The sequence below is a fragment of the Equus asinus genome, chromosome 14 (assembly GCF_041296235.1).
Source record: "Equus asinus isolate D_3611 breed Donkey chromosome 14, EquAss-T2T_v2, whole genome shotgun sequence".
In the NCBI taxonomy this organism is placed as follows: Eukaryota; Metazoa; Chordata; class Mammalia; order Perissodactyla; family Equidae; genus Equus; species Equus asinus.
The window spans coordinates 22,661,217-22,680,625 of record NC_091803.1 but is presented as its reverse complement, the minus strand read 5'-3'; the positions used below and the strand labels follow the sequence as shown (position 1 = coordinate 22,680,625).

The 19,409-nt window shown below is 44.6% G+C and overlaps 1 protein-coding gene across 8 annotated transcripts in view; it reads left to right on the top strand.

Moving 5' to 3' along the window:
* The window catches only part of CALN1 (calneuron 1), a 524,370-nt gene that overhangs the window by 54,964 nt on the left and 449,997 nt on the right, over positions 1 to 19,409 (top strand). For 3 of the 8 annotated variants that reach the window (XM_070484485.1, XM_070484479.1, XM_070484478.1), the window contains one exon: positions 4,239 to 4,430. The exons of 3 other annotated variants lie outside the window; for them this stretch is intronic. In XM_070484485.1, coding sequence (XP_070340586.1) covers positions 4,312 to 4,430 — 119 coding nt within the window. In that variant the 5' untranslated portion in view covers positions 4,239 to 4,311. Of the gene's footprint in view, positions 1 to 4,238; positions 4,513 to 19,409 lie in introns of all 8 variants that reach the window. 2 more of the 8 variants (XM_070484480.1, XM_070484481.1) reach the window with 1 other exon arrangement.

Below are 19,409 nucleotides of genomic sequence, written 5' to 3'. Positions count from 1 at the left end.
TACAGAGGATACAGTTCTGATTATAACATGGCCGGCAACAACCGTGAAACGTAGCAGAGGCCACAAGACACAAAAGACCCTCACCTGATGCCCTCTGTGATCCAAAAGGAGGGAGTGTTTCTTGGTGAGCATTTGAGCTGGATCTTAGAGTGCTGGGAAGCACCGTTCCTTGGGGTTCCCAGAAACTAAATAGAACCACCTACATCATATTTATGAATTATTCATGCCAATAAACAATGCAAGCTCGTGCACTCTGTTCATAAACATAAGGTTTGCAGCCATACCCAACTCCCACAGTGACTGTAATTTTAGACACTCCAAAAGGGACCAAAATCCGTGAAGGACTGAGTATGCCTGCGACCCGTGCACCCAACTGGATGCTCAGAGTCACAGATGCTGGAATGACGAGGTTGACCAGTTCACCCCATTGTATCCATGTGTCTCCCTTCCTCACAGGCAGGTACATTGATCCATTTAAGAACATTCTTGGTGCGCGTGAAGGGGAGAATCAAAACCTCCCCTCTCAAACACCCTCGGGGACAAACTGACTCTGAACTGAAGGAGCAGGAGCAGCCTCCTCTGTAGTCTGTGTCTGTGTCCCCAGCTTGATTCTGAGCTCTGTGGGGCTATACCTGTGGTGGATTCACTTCCGCACTTCCCCTCATCCCATTATGGGTTCAGCCCAGCACCCGTCTGAGCAGAGTGGGTGCTCAGCCACTGCCTGTTAGGTGCAAAGGGAAGGAATGGATAATGATAGCTAGCACATCTAGCACTTACTCTGTACCACGCATTTTACAATAATCCTGAAAAGTAGTTGCTATTATTGTCAGGCCCATTTTGCAGATGAGGGAACTGAAGCACAGAGAGGTTAAGTAACTTGCCCAAGGTCACACTTATGAGTGGCAGAGTCAGGGCTGGAACTGCATGGTCTGATTCCGTTAGCCATGTTCTTAACCATGTCACTCCCTCAGTCTCTGCATATTATGGGTTGGTAAAAGTGATGGAGGCGATGGAGCACCTTGAGGGCAGAACGAAGGTAGCATCTGTTTTTGGGTGGCCCAGAGTGCCTCACACGGGGTGGCCGGTCCTCAAGGAACATTTTAGGTGCTGAAGGAAGTGGGTGGGTTATTTGCTGAAATGAAAAGCTGAAGAGGACACTCATGTGGGTCCAGGAATTAGCCCAAAGCTCTAACTTCAAGACTTGGGCTCAAAACCCAGTTCCTGGCTGACCTTTTAAATAATGACAATAAAGCCAACTGGAAAATAGACTTAGAGGAGAAATCTTGAAATGAATTGCCTTTAGGAATCTCTTCAGAAAATGAGGTGACCAGTTAATTTGGGGATGGAGTCATTTTCAGTAGGTATGTATGGTGAGTCCCAAGGTACATAGGGCCACCGGGGACTGGGGAGGTGCACGCACCATGGCTTCTGACTTTGGGAATCTCCTAGTGAAATGGGGAGATGCAGGCCCATCTTCTATCCAGATGCCAGCTTAGGGGGCCTCATTCGTTGGCCGTGGACTGTCAGTCTCAGATTGTGGAGGGCAGCTTGGCTTCCCACACTGTGTGTCAGGTCAGCCCTGACCTGGAGAAGAGCCTCCTGGACAGATGGCTCTTGGCTGGAGGGGTCAGCTCCTTCTTTGGCTGAGAGCCAAAGCTGAGCACATAGCTGTGTGTTTCTCTGGCATGTCATGAATGCCACAGTGAAGGGCACCAGAGGCCATCTGCGCATCAGGAGCAATTGTGCCTTGTGGGGAGCTGCCACCTCCCATGCCACGCTCCTGTTGAGCTATAAGCAAGGTCCAAGTAATTTAGTGGGTTGGGTTATGAAGCCATTGTGGCCCTTGGCTTGGACATCCTTGCCAAGAGCTCCTGGCAGTTCCCGTCACCATCCTGGAAGCCAGACTAGCACTGGGGTGCCTCTGCCCTGGTGTCCACTCTGCCTGGAGAGGACTCAACGTATTTGAAAGTTCTTGTATTTGGGGAGCTAATTACTCTTCCGAAATCTGCGTTTGCCCCCAATCATAGCTTTCCTGGTGCTGGGACTGTCATGGTAACTAAAGGCATATCTGAAAATAAAACGTTACTTTCTTTTGCATTTATACTGTAATGACACAGGAAACATGTTTTTCCTTTTTAACTTAATGTGATAACTAGAAATGATAGAAAGAGTAGAGGTGTGTGTGCAGCGTGTGTGGGTAAGTGGGTGCTGCAGTGTGTGTGAACATGTGAGTTGTGTGTGTGTGTGTGTGTGTGTGTGAGGACGTATATGGGTGTTGATGTTGACAGGGATAGTGTGTGCAGCTGTGTGGCTGTGGGGTGGGTCCTCCTTGTATGTGTGTCTGAGGAAGATAGGGGCTAAATCTGAATCTGAGATCACACGCAGGCTGTGAGTGTCTGCAGACAGGTCTGTGAGCGTGTGTGTGACAGCACTGGTGCATGTGTATGAGTATGTGTGTACAGAGCTGGTGTGTGTGTGTGTGTCTGAAGACAAGTGCTATTGCATGGATGTTTTATACCTGTGTTGTTTGGTGAGACAAGGCTTCTGGCTTTGGGAAGCTTTCTCTCTATAAGGCGTCCCTGTGGTCCCAACCTTTGGTAGGTTCCAGCCCAACCACAGGAGACAGAGCGCCTCTGTGCGGGAGGGCCCAGCTCCATGCCACAACCCTCAGAGAACCAGAGATCTTATAGATCAGGAGCACCCAGACATCACCCGGCCCAGCCCTGACCTGGATTATGGGGGTTTCTGGTCAAGGTGGAAGTTACAAAGCACACAGTCAGTTTGTGTCTGTCACTCATTCATTTTAGTACCCAACGTGCATTATGCATAGGGCTGACCCTGTCTCATTTGACTTGTGATGGGGCTGACGTTCAGTGCCTTCCACGTGCACAGATTCACAACCTTGATTTACAACAATCGTAACATTCACACACACCTCTTTAAGGCTTCACACTTCTTAAAGTCATTTTCTGAGCCTCATCTCTTATGGGCTTGCTTCCAAAGGAGAAGACTTCCCAGGTATGGAAATGGACCTCTTGTCAGAATTAAGATGCTGCAAGTAGTGCAGGGAGCCTATTGCCAGGATGCGAGGTACAGGGGCTGAGCAGTGAGGAATGGAGACTCATCTGCCTGTCACTGGGAGAGGCCACTGCCCGCTACACTGTGCAGACACCCCCACGGGCCAGCTTTCCCAGGCAAAGACTCCATCCATGGTGACCAGGGCTTTTTTGTTTCATCACCAAGATTCTTCTAGCTAAACTGTCTCCAGTTAAATCTCACATCTCTTGAGATTCTTTTTATTATTATTATTTTTAACTTCAATATGGAACCAATGAGAACCAATATTGATTAAACATTAGTTCAATAAGTATTTATTGAACACCGATTATTTTAAAGTCGTCCCTACCTGGGCCCAGATGACACAATGTGCATCTGAATTACTCCCTGCCTGAAGCTTTTCTCAATGCAGGGTTTGGGGAAGAGAGAGACAGAAACCAAGGATGACATCAACAGAACCAGGCACAGATGAGGGATGCCCTAACCCAGCCAGGTGCCTTAACCTGAGCCGAGTCATAAAGGACAAGTAGGGATTAACCATATGTCGGGGAGAAGGAGAGAGATGGTGATATAAAGCGAACTCAGAGGCTCTGTCCATGTGGGAAGCCAGTCTGGACTGGAGGTGGTAAAGAGACATTAGTCTTAGATGCTCTTTGCTTTGTTTAAGGAAGTTAGGGTGACATTGCTCTGGGATCATGAGCAGTGTCACAAGCTTAGGAGGTTTTCAAGAGTCCTCTGCATAAGGCAGCGATTTCTAACTCTGCCCCCCACTTTGTTTCTGTGGCTCTGTTAATGTCAATGGCAAGGAAACAAATTATGCTGGCAAGGTGCTGGGCTTTCTTGCAAGTTTCAATCACGTTAGCTGCTATAGCTCTCTCCACATAGCTTACTCTACAGCAAAGCCCACAGGAGCGGGGAATGGAAAAGTACCTGTAAATATTAAGGTCGATTCCACAGGCACATTATTGGTTTGTTGAGTAATACCCTCTGGTGACATTGAGGCCTTATTAATAACTAAACATCTGTCACAACTGTAATTATATTTCTTGTGCCAGGGTTGTGTTTCTACCATTGTCCTGTTTAAACATAGAAGGGAGGGTGTGAATTATTTAGGCAACGGACTTTGGGTAAATAATCAACCAGCACTGTGCAGGCAGTAAGTTTCTGTCAACTCCTTGCAGAGTCTCAGTGTCTCCGCTGACGTTCCCTTGATGTGCTCACAAATCTCTCTGAGAACATCGCCCTGGACCCCTGATGCGGCTGCCTGAGCAACCCGGAGAGGGGAAGCCTGAGAATGTGGAAAAAGGGGGCAGAGGAGCGCCTGGAGGGGGAGAGGAGCCACCGAGGAGCCAGGCCCCCGACTTCCCCACTTGGCAAGTCTTCTCCCCCAAAACCCCCTGGAGAAACGAGCTTTTTCAAGTGTTTGCTCAGGACTTGATTATTTTCAGCCCTCAGGTAGGGGGTGGTGAGGGGGCTGGGAGCCTTTGCTGCCAAGTGTCTGGGGGGAGACGAGACCCTATGGACAGGATGCCTGGGAGGGGGCCCGAGAGGATGCGTGTCCTAGCTGGGGCAGAGATTTTACTATACATCTTGAGCCTGACAGGTTTCCACTGATTATATCTGAGATGTGTGGATGGGAAGAGGGGATTGGTTTGAAGCTGACTCTATCAGGAACTGATTAAGTGTGTGTGTGGAGGTGCTTGTTGTTGGGGAAAATAGCAACAGACATCATTCGTAGAGTTCATACCATGTGGCAGCATGGAAGCAAGAGCTTTGCAGAGATCATTTCAATTAATCCCCACAATAACCCCATAAAGGTGTTATTAACCCCATTTTTACAGGAGAAAAGTAAGCTGTTTAATGTTTATAAAACAACTTGCTCCAGATCACACAGACAAAGGTAAACCCAGGACTCCTACCCACGTCTCTCTGAATTCAAAACTTACATTCTAACCACTGAGGCACCCTACCTCTACTGCTTATAGGTGAGGCGCTCAGTTCAGGGGAGCTTTCTATGCATTCCAAGCCACAGGCTTCCCTGGGTTTGATCCCACTCTCTTTCTTTTCCTCAGAGACATTCATGGCTGTAAAAACTCATGAGGAATTTCAGCTCTAGGTGATTTTGTATGGGAGGAAATTTTTATCTATGTGGTGTTGGTGTGTAGTGAGTCCTGTAAATGACTGTGTTCTGAAATGGTCTCCCGAAGGCTGTGTGGGATCTCCTGCCCTCTCTGCCAACAGCTCCCAGGGCTGGTCGAAAGTGTTTATGGTGGGCACCGTGAGTTTCAGGTTAGGCTTACGGGGAGAAAAAGGAAGAGGAAATATTTCTGATGACTATAGCTCCTGATTTTCAGCAGTTTCTCCCAGGAGCTTAGGGCTAGACCACAGGGCCCAGCACAGGATGCTATAAGACCCTATCTAGACCCTTCTCCAACACAACTCATTGTTTGGGAAATCAAAGGTGGGAGCTGACGAGATCCCTGGCCAAGGTCATGCTGACCTGCAGGGTGAGCCCTCCTCATCAAACCTGAGGAAAAGTCTGGAGGAGGGCAACATGAAGCTGGAAGTGATGTATGCTAATGGGCAGGCTCAGAACAAGGTTCTGCTCAGGGAGGTTGGCCAAGGGTTAGAAGACAACTCGAGTTGGGCTTCCCCAACCCAGCTCACCTCTTTCAGGAGAGGAGCCCCAGCAGGAGGTCTAATCCAATGGTGACATTCCTGGTCAGGACAAGTGATAGAGTCCTGGGCACTTGCCCTGGGAAAGGGACTGCTTGTTGAGGGAAGGAGGGAAGGACTGGGGCACAGAAATGTCCTATGAGGGCTATGGCAAATAACAACTGTGCCTGACACTAAAAAGGAAAGGATGGTTGTCTATCTTAGTGGATATGAAAATATCATATGGCAATCAGACAAAGAAGTCTGATGGAGTCAGAAAGACTCTTCTTGCTCAACATACTCCCACGTTAAAAAGTATTCCCCCATTTGTTCCTGTGACTTTGGGATTTAGAATTTTGGGGCCAGAGCTGTGACAAGCATGAATTAGGCAATCTACTTTCACCTGTCTCTGGGGGCAGCAATGACACAAGTGGAATGAATTCACCTCTCCCAAGACATCAGCTCCTCATTGGGGGTGAGCAATATCTCTTTGGACCCCAAGCTGAGGGTTTGCAGGGCTTCTGGCTTGTTCCCATCACATAAATTCACACCCACCCCCACACACAAACATGTAACACTTTTGCGTACTCCTCCCTTGAGAACATACCCACCATTTATCAACGATTTGTTTGTGCAGTGGGCAGAGAGAGACACCTAAAAAGAAGAGAGATCAGGTGGGGCCATGGGAGGGAGTTCCTCTGTCACAATCTCAGTGCCAGGGGTTGGATGTGGAGGGGAAGGGAACACAGCCCACCTGGAACATGTTCTCACGTCAGTTTCCATCAGCGAGGTCTCTCAGAATACACTGACTTCCTGTCCTTCATTACCTTGGCTGAGAACCTCTTTCCGATAAAGCACAGCCTGGGTATTGGGACTAGCCTACAGAGCATCAGGGGCTTCCTCAGACCACAAAGCACTCTGGGTGGTGGCCAGGAGGTTATGACAGGTGTGGGCAGGGTAGGCAAAATTTTAAGTTAGAGAGGAGTCTTCTTGACTTCCCGTCTTCTGGCCCCAGGTCACTTTCACACCTTCTGGTACCATTTTGGTTGCAAGTAACAGAGGTTCAGTAGGGCTCTCTAAGTAAAAAGAGAAACATGTTAGGAAGAATTCAGGAAGGGTCAGGGGGAAGTATCTCATAGAATCCGAGGCTTCAGGAGTGGCTGGACTGAGAACATAGAGAAATATAGAAAACCCAAGAAAGCTGCTTTCTCTCTGCCTGTCTGCATCTCTCCGGCTTCTCTGTCCATATGAAAATCATCTTGGTCAAATAGCTGCCAATCTGGCAGCCAGCCATAACTGGGAATCAGTATGGTCTCAATTCCAAATTCCTCAGGAACAGGCTCACTGCTACCCACCCCTGATCAAATCAACAGTGGTCAGGGGAAGAGGGTCAGAGGGTCTGAACATGGCTGCTTCCACTTTAAATACATGGATGAAAGAGGATGCAAGGCAGTTACCAGAGAAGCAGGGCACTGCCTCACCCCAGTTCCTTGAGATACTGGTTTTGTATCCCATTCTTGAAGTCGGTTGGCTATCCATTAGGTGCTGGTGAGGTGCTTGCTACTAAAGCTCCAAGTTGGAGACGTTAAAAGAAGGTGGTTCCCACGTGACCAAGAGGAGTGTATTACCATTAGTGGAAACACAGAAGTGGGGTAGATAAAGCTGGCTAGGAGCACTGCAGTGGAATGCGGAGAGAGACCTTATGCAGAGGGTAGGGACTGGAGAGGTAGGACCCACTCACAGCTTTCCTCCCAGGCTGTTCTCCTCATGCTTGTCAGCCTAGAGGATTGCAGAATTCCCCAGACTGTCTGTTCCTATGTCTTTCCCAAGATTTGGCCAGGCTTTCCCTTGATGTATCTGGAGGAGATGACCTGTAGATGGGGCCTCCTTCTCTTCTACTTCTTTCCCTAAAGAGTCTTGCAAGGGCACACGGCAATGAAGACCTGACTTGTCTCTAGCCTGCCAAAGTGCTGACTTCTCAGTCTGGAGACCTGAAAGGATGTTCTTCCCCTTTCATCAAGACTATGGGATCTGGGCTCTTTGGGCCAGGTCTGGAGCTGACTCGTAGACAGTCAGTAGGCCCAGGAGGCCAGCTAGAAGAGAATCCTTAGGGATTAGAGAGACACCCAGGTGGCTTCAACAAACTACAGCTAAGTAAATAACCCTATTACTATGGTGCTGCTCCAACCAAATCAGAAAGGAAGCTTCACTAATATGGGGAGAAATGAATGTGCACTATGGATATATGAGCTAAAAATAGCCCATGTTCCAAACAAAGTGTTTTTTAGTGTTTTGAAATGAAAACGTGTAGACAAAGCAAGGATTTATAATGCATGACTCACTAAATTGCTGACTCTAAAAGCAAGAGAAATTCAAAGGGAAATTTTCTCTCCCTATATTTCTCCCTCCCACCTCTGTTCTGAATAGCTTATAAAGAGTCTCTTCATAAACAAGACCCATAAACTCCTCTGTGATTTAAGGTCCTGCACAGTGAGAGTCAGAAGGAACTCAACCTTTATTGCTTGGTTACTAAGCTGGCCTCTCTAGGTAGACTGGAATCATTGACCAGAGTCTCCCATGGCCTGCCCATCCTCATTTCTCCTCCTCGTGTCTCACTGCCCTGTCCCTAACAGGTGTCCAGGGAATTCCATAGCCCATCTCTGGCCAATCCTCCTCCCTCCCACTCTGGACCTCAGCAGCACTCAACTCATCAGCCCTAACAAGAGTGTTTCATCACCGAGAATTAGCTTTAGGGCCTATCTCTTAGGGGAGAGTGTACACCAATGATACTGCAGCAGGATGCAGCAGTGGATACCTCCATCAACTCATTGGGTGGTCTCAGGCTCATTCTTGGGTTGAATGGAAAGGTTGGGCCTCATAAGTGGTGTTCAGTGTTTTTTGCTCAAAAAAACCTTTCTGAAATAAGTCTTACGGGGAATCCCAGTTCTTAAAACAGAAAAGAGTGGACCCCTTCTGGTTGGATCAAGGTGTGTATATGTGTGTTTGGGAAGATAGAGAGTCCTCCAAGACCCCTGAGAGGAATGGCGAGATGTTTCACTTGAAGGTAGACCATCATATCATGGTTCCTTAAGAGTTGTGTAAAAATCTCACCTCTGACCTCTCCTTGCTGTCATCACCTGCTTTCCTTCTGATCATCCCCCACGCTCCTTGAATACCTTAGCGTCTTATCCAGTCTTGTATCTCCCCTGAGTCCTGATGTCATAAGAGGAGGCTAAAATGACCATGTGGATGATAAAGCAACATTTTCACTTCATGTTGCCTCAACTTCAACTCCAGTGACTTTCCTTCCTTATGACTTTCACTCCCATAGCCTCAACTGTAATCTTGTCATCCTCGAGAACTTCCCATCTCTGAGAGCTCACACTGCAATACTCCTCTCTTTGCCAACCTCCTCTGCAGCTGTTTACCATTGCTAGTCCTATTTCAGGATGTGGAGTGCTCTGAGAGAAAACCCTACACAGATATGGGACATGGATAGGTGATGCTACATACTCATAACTTTCAACCCCAAAGGGTCCTCAGTGTGGCTCAGTGATTCTTCTAGTGGTCAGGTCTCATCCCCATTCTCCATTATGACTGTTTGAACCCTTATCTATTCTTCTAAGAATGATGTCAATTCCTCATTCTCAAATAAAACAAAGGCCCCAGGAAGAAACTTCTTCAACTTTGTGCCCACTCCTCTATCACATTTACTTCATTCATGTCCCTCTTCACCTCTTCCTGCCCATCATAGTGGAGGAGAGGTCCCTCCACTAATCCCAGGACCACCTGCCACATGTGCTCAGACCTCTACTCCCTGCACCCTCTCTTCAGGGACCTTATTCCATCAACTGTACTTCCTCTCTTATTCTTCAACCTCTTTCTTCTTCCCATAAGCATAAACATTGGTTCTGATGTCGCTCATCTTTTAAGAAAAAGGCTGACATGGTATAATTTTCTTCAAATTTCTTGAAAAACTTGCCTATGCTTGTTCTATTTCTCTGCCTTTTATTTACTTCTCCCTCTTCTCTCACTGTTATCTGGCTTCTGCCTCCATCATTCCATTGATCATATTCTGGCTGGAACAAGGGACGATGTTAGGGACAAGGAAGCATGCTAAGGAGGGGGCCAGTTCAAAACTTAGCTGAGCATCAAAATTTATCTGGGGAGTTTATAAAATCTCTATGTTTGTCGGCTCTCCCTCCTAATCAGAAGCTTTCCAATTAGGACCTGAAAATCTGCTGCCCCCAATTCCCTTCTCCCTGAGACCTTCACCGACAGCCCTGCCAGGTCCCCAGAAGCCCCAGTCGAGAGGGTCTCTGCTGCCACAATGCCACATCAACAAGCGTGGTTTGCTCACTGTTGTTACATTGGCCAAATCTTTTCCTTTCCCTTTACTCAGCAATTCCAGCCATCCTACTGGAATTTCTAATGATCGTAGCTAAGAAACTTAAAAAGAAATTTTTTTATTGTGGTCTAAATAGTTTAAAACAGTGTGAAATTTCAGTTGTACATCATTATTTGTCAGTCACCGTACAGGTGTGCCTCTGCACCCCTTGTGCCCACCCTCCCCCAACCCTTCCCCCCTCCCCCCCCCGTAACCACTAAATTATTCTCTTTGTCCGTAAGTTTGTTTATCTTCCACAAATGAGTGAAATCGTATGGTGTTTGTCTTTCTCTGTCTGGCTTATTTCGCTTAACATCATGCCCTCAAGGTCCATCCATGTGGTTGTGAATGGGACAATTATGTCTTTATTATGGCTGAGTAGTATTCCATTGGATATATATATACCACTTCTTCTTTATCCAGTTGTTAGTTGTGGGGCACTTGGGTTGCTTCCGCGTCTTGGCTATTGTGAAATAGGGCTGCACAAGTCTGTTTGTATTGTTAATTTCAAGTTAGCTCAGAAACTTTTAATCACTCTTTCACACTCCTGGAAGTTGTCTGACTATCTGTTGGAAATCTTCCTTTCACCCAGGACCCATTCATTTTCTTTGTGATTCTTCTAACGCAGCATGTTACAAATTGATGATCCTCAGAACATCAGTGTAAAGAAATATTCCTCTTAAAGTGCTTGATGGTCAGTAAAATTCAGATGATGCTCCATACTATATCTACTTCTTGGAGAATATCAATGCATATTAAAATCTTAGAGATGCCCTTCAGCAAAAAAAATGGTTTATTTTGTCAAACTCAGCTTTTCCAAACAGAGTTTGAGCCTGGAACACTGAGTGTGAGTGAATATGTGTGTGTGTGTGTGTGTGTGTAAAAGCCTAGAAATCACATACTAAGTGTTTATTTCCTCTTCCTAGGACACACCTAATTCTCAGATCAATGTAAATGATAAGTAACTGATTTCCACTGGGCCCAGTGAATGGTCACACCTATATTCATTCAAATACGATTAATTAGTGTGCCAGGCTCTGTGCTGGGTGTTGGGGATAAGAGAGGAATCATCCCTTTCCTTGCGAAGTTTCTAGGCTCATGGGGAAGATGGATTAGTATTTATCATGGAATTTACGTGTTAGGATAAAATCATGCACAGGGCATGCCAAGGAGCATGTCAAGGGACACACACACACAAACACACACACACACACACAGCTCCAGGCTACACCATTCACTTACAGAAAAAGAATACAATGTGAATGCACCCCCGAAGATGTGCAATATACATAGAATAAGTAAACATATATCCATCCAAATATGCATAGTTTGTTGTTATTAATGTGGCCATATTGCTCCACAAGTTTTTTTCACTCAACAATTTATTACAACATCCTTTTCTGTTGTAGTATGATTTATGTAACCTGTCCCCTATTGGTGACTGTCCAGGTTGCTCTGTTTTGCTTTCACAAGCAGAGCTGCAATGAGCATCCTTATATATTTATCCTTATGAACTGGTGCAAGTATATCTAATTATAAATTTTCTAGAAGTGAAATTTCTGGGTCAGAAAGTATACACCCTTTTTCTTTTGCTAGATTTGCCAAATTGCTCTCCAGAATTGTTGTACCAATTTACCCAAGGAAAGGGCTTCGGAGGACAGGGGCCACTGGAGTAGAGGGGAAGGAGGCAACAGAGAAGGACTTGAAGGCGATAATTAGTGGAGTAGTGTCCCCTAGGAAGTGAGGGGGCATAGGATCAAGGACGCAGTCTTTATGAAGAAAAAATTCTATATTCACAGCCAAAGTGTAAATTCCGGACTACACGGAAAATATTACAAATGATCTCAGCTCAGAATTTTTGATTGCTCTGTCACCCTCCTGGAGATTCTGTGACCCAATCTCTTGGAAATTCTCCTTTCATCCTGGATCCCTTTACTTCCTGTGTGATTCTTCTAATAAAACATGCCACGAATTGAAGATCAACATTGATATTAAGAAGTATTCCTCTAAAAGCACTCCGTAGTCAGTAACCCAGCTGGCCCCTAGGAAGCTGATTTCTTTGGAAGGGCTTTGGGCATCAGGATTCCACATGCCGGTCCTTCTGGCACTTGCATGGGGGGACACAGTGATGGGCCAGAGCATATCTGACATCATTGGAGAAACAGGGCACGTGGTCATGCCATGTCCATTTCACCTCATGGCAGGGAATCTAAGAAAGTTTAATAGGACAACAAAACTTGACATGTTATAGTGTAGAATGCTAGTTTCTAAGACAAAAATGATGGACTTCAAAAGTGGTTTCTTGCTTGCAGGGGCCTGTTTTGGGCTGTGACCCCATAATTTTCTATCATCAGAAGCCCTTTTATGGAAAAATTTAGAATCTTTGGGACAGACCACATTCATCTAGCACACTCCTGGTGTTTGTATCATAGTTTAATTTGAGCATTTTGCTCCTGTTGAGAAAGTGGGGCGGGGGGAGGGGAAAGATAGTAGAATCCCTGTTCTAATAGACCTGCTGTTGGCAAAAGATGGTATAAAACAGCACTTTACCTCAGGTTCAAGTCTGTCCTGCCAATCACAGAGTCCAAAGGGAAGTGTAGAGACACAGTGGCCCCTCAGGCCTGTCCCACAAGGTTACCCCCCATCTCTCCCACTGATGCCAAGTCCAGCTTTCTGCCCATGGTCCACATGTGGCCATCGCAGGAGCCTCTTCCTCCTGGACCTCCTGTCTTTTCTTAGTCCGGCTACTATTGTTTTGTAACAAATCACCCCAAACTTAATGGCATACACCAACAAACATCTTATGCTCATGGGGTCTCTGGGTGAGGAATTCAGTGGGGATGGCTTATCTCTGCTCCACAATGTCTGGTGCCTCTGCTGGAAAGACACAGATGGCTGGGGGCTGGAATCATTGGGTCACTCAAAAATTTTGTGCCTGGGCTGAGATGGCTGAGGGACCAGCTCAGCTGGGAGAATCTATATATGATTTCTCCACGTGGCTTGTGTTTCTCACAGCATGGCATCTGGGTTCTAAGATGAGCATCTAGGGATGAGCCTTCCAAGAGGACCAGCTGGGACATAGCTGGCATTTTATGACTTCACCTTGTAAGCATCACTTCTGGCATATTTTAGTGGTCAAAACAGTCCAAATCTTTTGGATTCATGGAGTGGGAGCATAGCAACACATATCAGTAGGAGGAGGTTCAAAGAATTTGGGGACCATATAATAAAACTACCACACTTTTCATTCATGGATCCTGGATCCTTCTGCCACCTGTTCCCAGTGATGCTCCTCTTTCAGCATCTTCTGATTTCCTGCAGGGTGACATGGAAGAATAGGATGCTGGAGGGAATCAAGATAAGGGGTCTTCCCAGTGATCTTAGAATCCTATGGATAACTCTCAACATTATTATGTTAGAAAATTGCTTGTCTCTTTAAGTTATCCTAATCTGGTGTGTGCCAGACTCCAGCAGGAGGAAGGATATGGAGGAAAAACCCACACTGGCACATATAGGAACTCTAGCCATATGGGCAGAGGCAATAACCAGGACAGGTATTTAGGAAAAGTGACAACAAGGCACTTTCCAGGAGAGAGTGGCCAGGCCATGGCATATCATTATTCAGTGACACACACTCCACAACTCTAGGGGCCTCTTAGAGAGTATAATTAATTGGGCCCTGGTCACACAGGTCTCTGCTAGGGCTTATTTAAGAAAAAGCAGTACCTGTTTCCACTGTGCTGCTCTTAGTCAAATGTCTGCTGCATTCCCTTTCCAGGGCCGTCTCCTCATATTAATTTGGGGAAACAGGTGGGCCTCAAGTCTGGTCTTGAGTCCGTTCACCACACAGCTGATTCTTGTTACCTGCTCCTATGTGTGGGCTTAGCACTATATTAGCACTCCACAAATTCGCTTCCAGTTTACCTCTGGGACTCTGGCATCACTGTCTTCTCTCAGTAGCTACCAAGTTACCAGCCTCTGGAGGTGGTACTGGATCCAGAGCATGACTTCCATTGCTGCACCCTCTCTCAACTCCCCATGACTCCACTAACACACAGCAGATGGTTATAAATCACAGACTCTACTGAAGGCTTGGGAATAACTGGGGAATTTCAATGTAGGAAAAAATTATAATATACAAAGAAAGCTTAGAGTCGGAAAAAATAAAAATATTTTTAAGAGGACTTTGCATGTGTGGGTCCCTTTGACAGTCTGGTGAAACCTATGAATTATGTGTTTAAATACATGAAATAGAATTCTCAAGGTAACAACAAAGAAAATCAATTATATTTAAGTACAATTTCAGAATATTAAACAAAACAAATGTGTGAGATAATAATACAGTATTCTTTGTTGATGCATTAAATAGTAAGATCTAGCAGTGGGTATAATGCGTATCATAATTTTGAAGTACTGCAGTGGTAAGGGTAAACAACATTGTGAAATAATTGTGACAACTGTAACCTAATAGGAAAATATTAGTGGCAAAGTCACAGTACTGCTAATTCTATTGCACCTTGTAGCTTGTGTTCATTCTTGAAGAAAATTCTAGATTCTATTCAGAGGTTAAAGAAAATAAAGGTATACTCTTTCCATCCAAATTCATGGACCCCTCGAATTCTATCCTCAGGCTACCAAGGGTGAGAGTCTCTGAGGACCCCTGTCTGGTGAGCTTCTCGGCCATGTTTCCAGGCTTGGGGCAGCCCTGCCTTCTCATTTCTCAGAGCCAGTGCTTCTTTCTTCAGGCCTTCTCAGGGCAAATCTCCATCTCTCTTTAGGAAACTGAAACCACTACTATAGGACTAATCTCCCTCTGACTTCCTCTCCCACAGGGACAACCCATAAAACTCAAAACACCCTGGCAGCAGGTAATAGGAATAATCCTTTGGCAAGTATTACAATGATGCATGTTAATATTAAGGGTGAGCTGAAGTCAAGGGACTTCTCACCCCAGGGCAGAACAACAGGTATCTGACTTCTTGGGGAGACACTGGGCTTCAAAGCTAAGTTTTGTAGGCAGAGAAAAGTTGCAAGATTAAAGGTTCACAGGGAAGACTGAGGCCTTTGAATTCTTCTGCTAGCGTAAAGAAGATATCTCTGACCACTTTTCAGGTTTAATGGTGAGGCTGGGGCCAGGAAGAAGAAGCACACGACACAGCAGAAGTAAAGGAAACTTCTCTCCATTTTCGAGTCAAGGGTTAGGGGGAGAAGGACAAATGACAAGGAGGTTTGAGAACCAGAAGGATGTTCTGCTTCCACCTCTCTCTCTTGGTACCCAGGGGACAGAGGCTCCTGCCTCACCCTTCCATGGAGACTTTGGAAGACCACCATACAAGGCATCTGCCCCAAGATGCTGCCTCTAGTCCAGTTAAATGTGTGGAGAGTGGAACAAGGTTGCTCCCCTGAGTGTCAGTCGCTGTAGGGCAGAGACACTGAATGAAGAGCTGGCTAGTCTGCCATGGCAGCATGCCGTGGTGTCCCCAGAGGATGAAGGTAGACTCCTGAGCCAGACCTGGATGGAGGGCAAAGCAGAGACCCAGGGATGTGCAACCACATAGAGCTGAGAGGAGCCAAATGTTTAGGGCAGGACCAGAACTCCTAAAAGGGTTGCACAACTAGAAGAAGGAGCCCCAATGCACCAGTTCTAAACTTCAGGTTTGGAATTCAGCAGGACACCTGTGACCATGTGACAAGACACATCACCTGGGGAGACAATATGAGAGACTAGACATTTTTTTAAATAAATTTTATTTTTTTGGAACATTTTTAGGTTTACAGAAAAATTGAGAATATAATACAGAGTTCTTACATACCCAACACTCAGTGTCCTCCAGTGGCATTTCACATGAGTATGGTACATGTGTTACAATTAATGAATCAATATTGATACACTATTATTAACAAAGGGCCACCCTTTTTTCAATTTCTTTAGGTTCTTAGGTGTAACGTCCTTTTTTTGTGTTCCAGGATCTCATCCAGGATATGACATTACATTTAGTCGTCATACCTCTTTAGGCTCTTCTTGGCTGTGACAGTTTCTCAGACTTTTCTTGTTTTTCATGACCTTGACAGTTTTGAGGAGTCGTGGACAGATATTTGGCAGAACGTCCCTCAATTGGTATTTCTTTGATGTTTTGATGATTAGACTGAGGTTATTGGTTTCGGGAAGGAGGACCACAGAGGTAAAGTGCCCTTTTCATCACATCATGTCGGGGGTACACACTATAAACATGACTTATCACTGTTGATGTTGACCTTGACCACCTGGCTGAGATGTGTTTGTCAGGATTCTCCACTGTGAAGTTACTAATTTTTCCCTCTTTCCATACTTAAGAAATGAGGAGTTATGCTCCATCTCCGCGAGGGCAGAGTATCTACATAAATTATTTGGAATTCTTCTGTACGGGAGATTTTGTTTCTTCTTTCTTTCTTTATTCAATCATGTATTTACATACTTATGGACTTATGGATATTTATTTTATAGTTTAGGTAATAATACAACTTTTTTTTTGCTCAAATGGTTGCAGCCTTGGCCACTGGGAGCTCTGGGCTCCCGTGTTTTGAGCACTTCCTTACTTTCTGGCACCACAAGATGCTCCAGGCTCATCTTGTGTATTTCTTGACCCCGTTTCCTGGCCTGGTTTCTTTTATTAAAGAATGGTATTAGAAACCAAGATCTGAGCCCTTGCTGTGCTTGTTGCTACTGAGGTATGGTTGCTTCTAGGCCCTCTCAACTGACAGAGCAAGGAAATATATCTGTGTGTGTAGTAACCTTTGCATATACACACATCTATACATGTTTCTATATGTAACCATCTGTATCTACATAAAGCTAAACATGGGTTTATACCGATGTCTCCAACTCTAGTCCATTACCACATGGATCTCTCTAGCATCTTCCTGTTACTTATCTGTAAGCTCCCACTTCAACAGAGAGAAGTCTGGCTCCCACCATCCACCATCCCTTTACGTAATAGTCTAATTGCAGTATCCATGTATAGCAGTATCAGGATTGTTGACACACACACCTGTGGGAAATGAACTCAAATGCTATGTATAGTTCCATCGCCTTGAGTTTTACAAACTCCGCTCATTTCCATAGTTACTTGTGTCAGCACTCCCTTTGGTGAGGTTGTTTCAAACATTTGTAATACAGATTGATCTGTCACATTCTGCATCTCATCCTGGGAGTTTACTGACCTCCTAAATGATTTTTAAAAATTTGCATACATTAAGGTTCACTCTTTGTGCTCAAGTTCAGTGTATTTTGACAAATGCATATTGTCACATATCCACAATTACAGTATCATGTGGAGTAGTTTCCCTGCCCTGAAAAATACCCTGTGCTTCACCCATTCGACCTTCCTCCATTATCCCTGAACTTCTGGAAACCACTGATCTTTTTATGTCTCTACAATTTTGCCTTTTCCAGAATGTCACATAGTAGGAATGATACAGTATGTAGCCTTTTCAGACTGGCTCCTTTCATTTACATATATCCATTTAAGATCCTTCTATGTCTTTTTGTGGCTTGATACCTCATTTCTTTTTATTGCTGAATAATATTCCATTATATAGATGTACCACTGTTTGTTGCTGCTTCCAGATTTTGGTGATTATGAATAAAGCTGCTATAAATCTATATATTTTTATGTTTATATATGTGTACATAAATACATTTATAAATAAATCTAATGCTATAAATCTGCATGCAAATTTTTGTCTGGACATAAGTTTTCGAATTAGTTGGGTAAATACCTAGGAGCATGATTGCTGGATGATATGATAAGATTATGTTTAGCTTTGTAAGAAACTTCCAAATTGTCTTCCAAGGCGCTGTACCAGCTTTGCATTCTACCGGCAAAGAAGAAAGTTCTTGTTGCTTCACATTTTCACTAGCAATTGGTATCATCACTTTTGGTTTTGGATTTTAGCCATCCTAATAAGTGTGTGGTGATATCTCATTATTGTTTTAATTTGCATTCCCTGATTGCATATGATGTGGACCATATTTTCATATGCTTGTTTGCCCTTTGTATATTTTCTTTGGTGAGGTGTCTGTTCAAATCTTTTCCCCATTTTTTTCATTAGATTATTTTCTTATTGTTGAGTTTCAAAATTTCTTTGTATAGTTTGGCTGTAAGTCCTTTATCGGATATGTGTTTTTCAAATATTTTCTCCCAATCTGTAGTTTTCATTCTGTTAACAGTGTCTTTTTGCAGAGCAGAAGATTTTAATCTTTTTTTTTTTTAAAGATTGGCAGCTGAGCTAACAACTGTTGCCAATCTTTTTTTTTCTTTCTGCTTTTTCTCCCCAAATCCCCTCAGTATATAGTTGTATATTTTAGTTGTGGGTCCTTCTAGTTGTGGCATGTGGGATGCCGCCTCAACGTGGCCTGATGAGTGGTGCCATGTCCGCGCCCAGGATCTGAACCAGAGAAACCCTGGGAGACCGTAGTTGAGGGCACGAACTTAACCACTCGGCCACGGGGTCGGCCCCGAAGATTTTAATCTTAATAAAGTCCAACTTATCAAGTTTTTCTTTCATGGAGCATGCTTTTGGTATTTTATCTGAAAACTCATTACCAAACACAAGATCATCTAGATTTTCTCCTATATTTTTTTCTAGAAACTTCATAGTTTTGTGTTTTACATTTAGGTCTATCATCCATTTTGAATTAATTTTTATGAAAGGTATAAGTTCTGTGTCTAGGTTCATTTTTTTGCATTTGGATGTCCAACTGTTCCAGCACTATTTGTTGAAATCAACGTATGCTTGCATTCTCCCTGCAGTCTTCTGGTCTCCTAGGAGTGAATATTGGAGAGAATACACACTCCTGCATGCATTTGCAAACACTCACTTACCTCCCAGGGACAAACAGTAATTCCCAGAGACAGTTCAGTGTAAGTTCATATAAAAGAAGAAAACTATTTTATTAAACGCAATTTAATCTGCTCATAATGGGGAGTGCATTTTGCCTCCTGCTTTCTCTAAGTCATACTCGGGGATGCAATTATGCACAAGAAATGCAGATTGTTGTGTTAATAATGTGACAACAGGGCCAACTGCTCTACATCCCTACCCTTGGCTACAGTATGGATTGGAAATGAGTTATGAAATCATCGCTTTTTCTCTATATGGGCAGGAACCAATTTTTAGACAAGGGTTTTCTCCTCTTCAGTATAAAAACTCATCCCTCCTCCTTCCCAGCATGATCCCTGTGCTACCGAACCTGAAGTGAGTTCACTCACCTGGTGCACAGCAAGCCAATCTCTGACACTGGATGTGGTGGAAGAAAGTAGGAATTTTA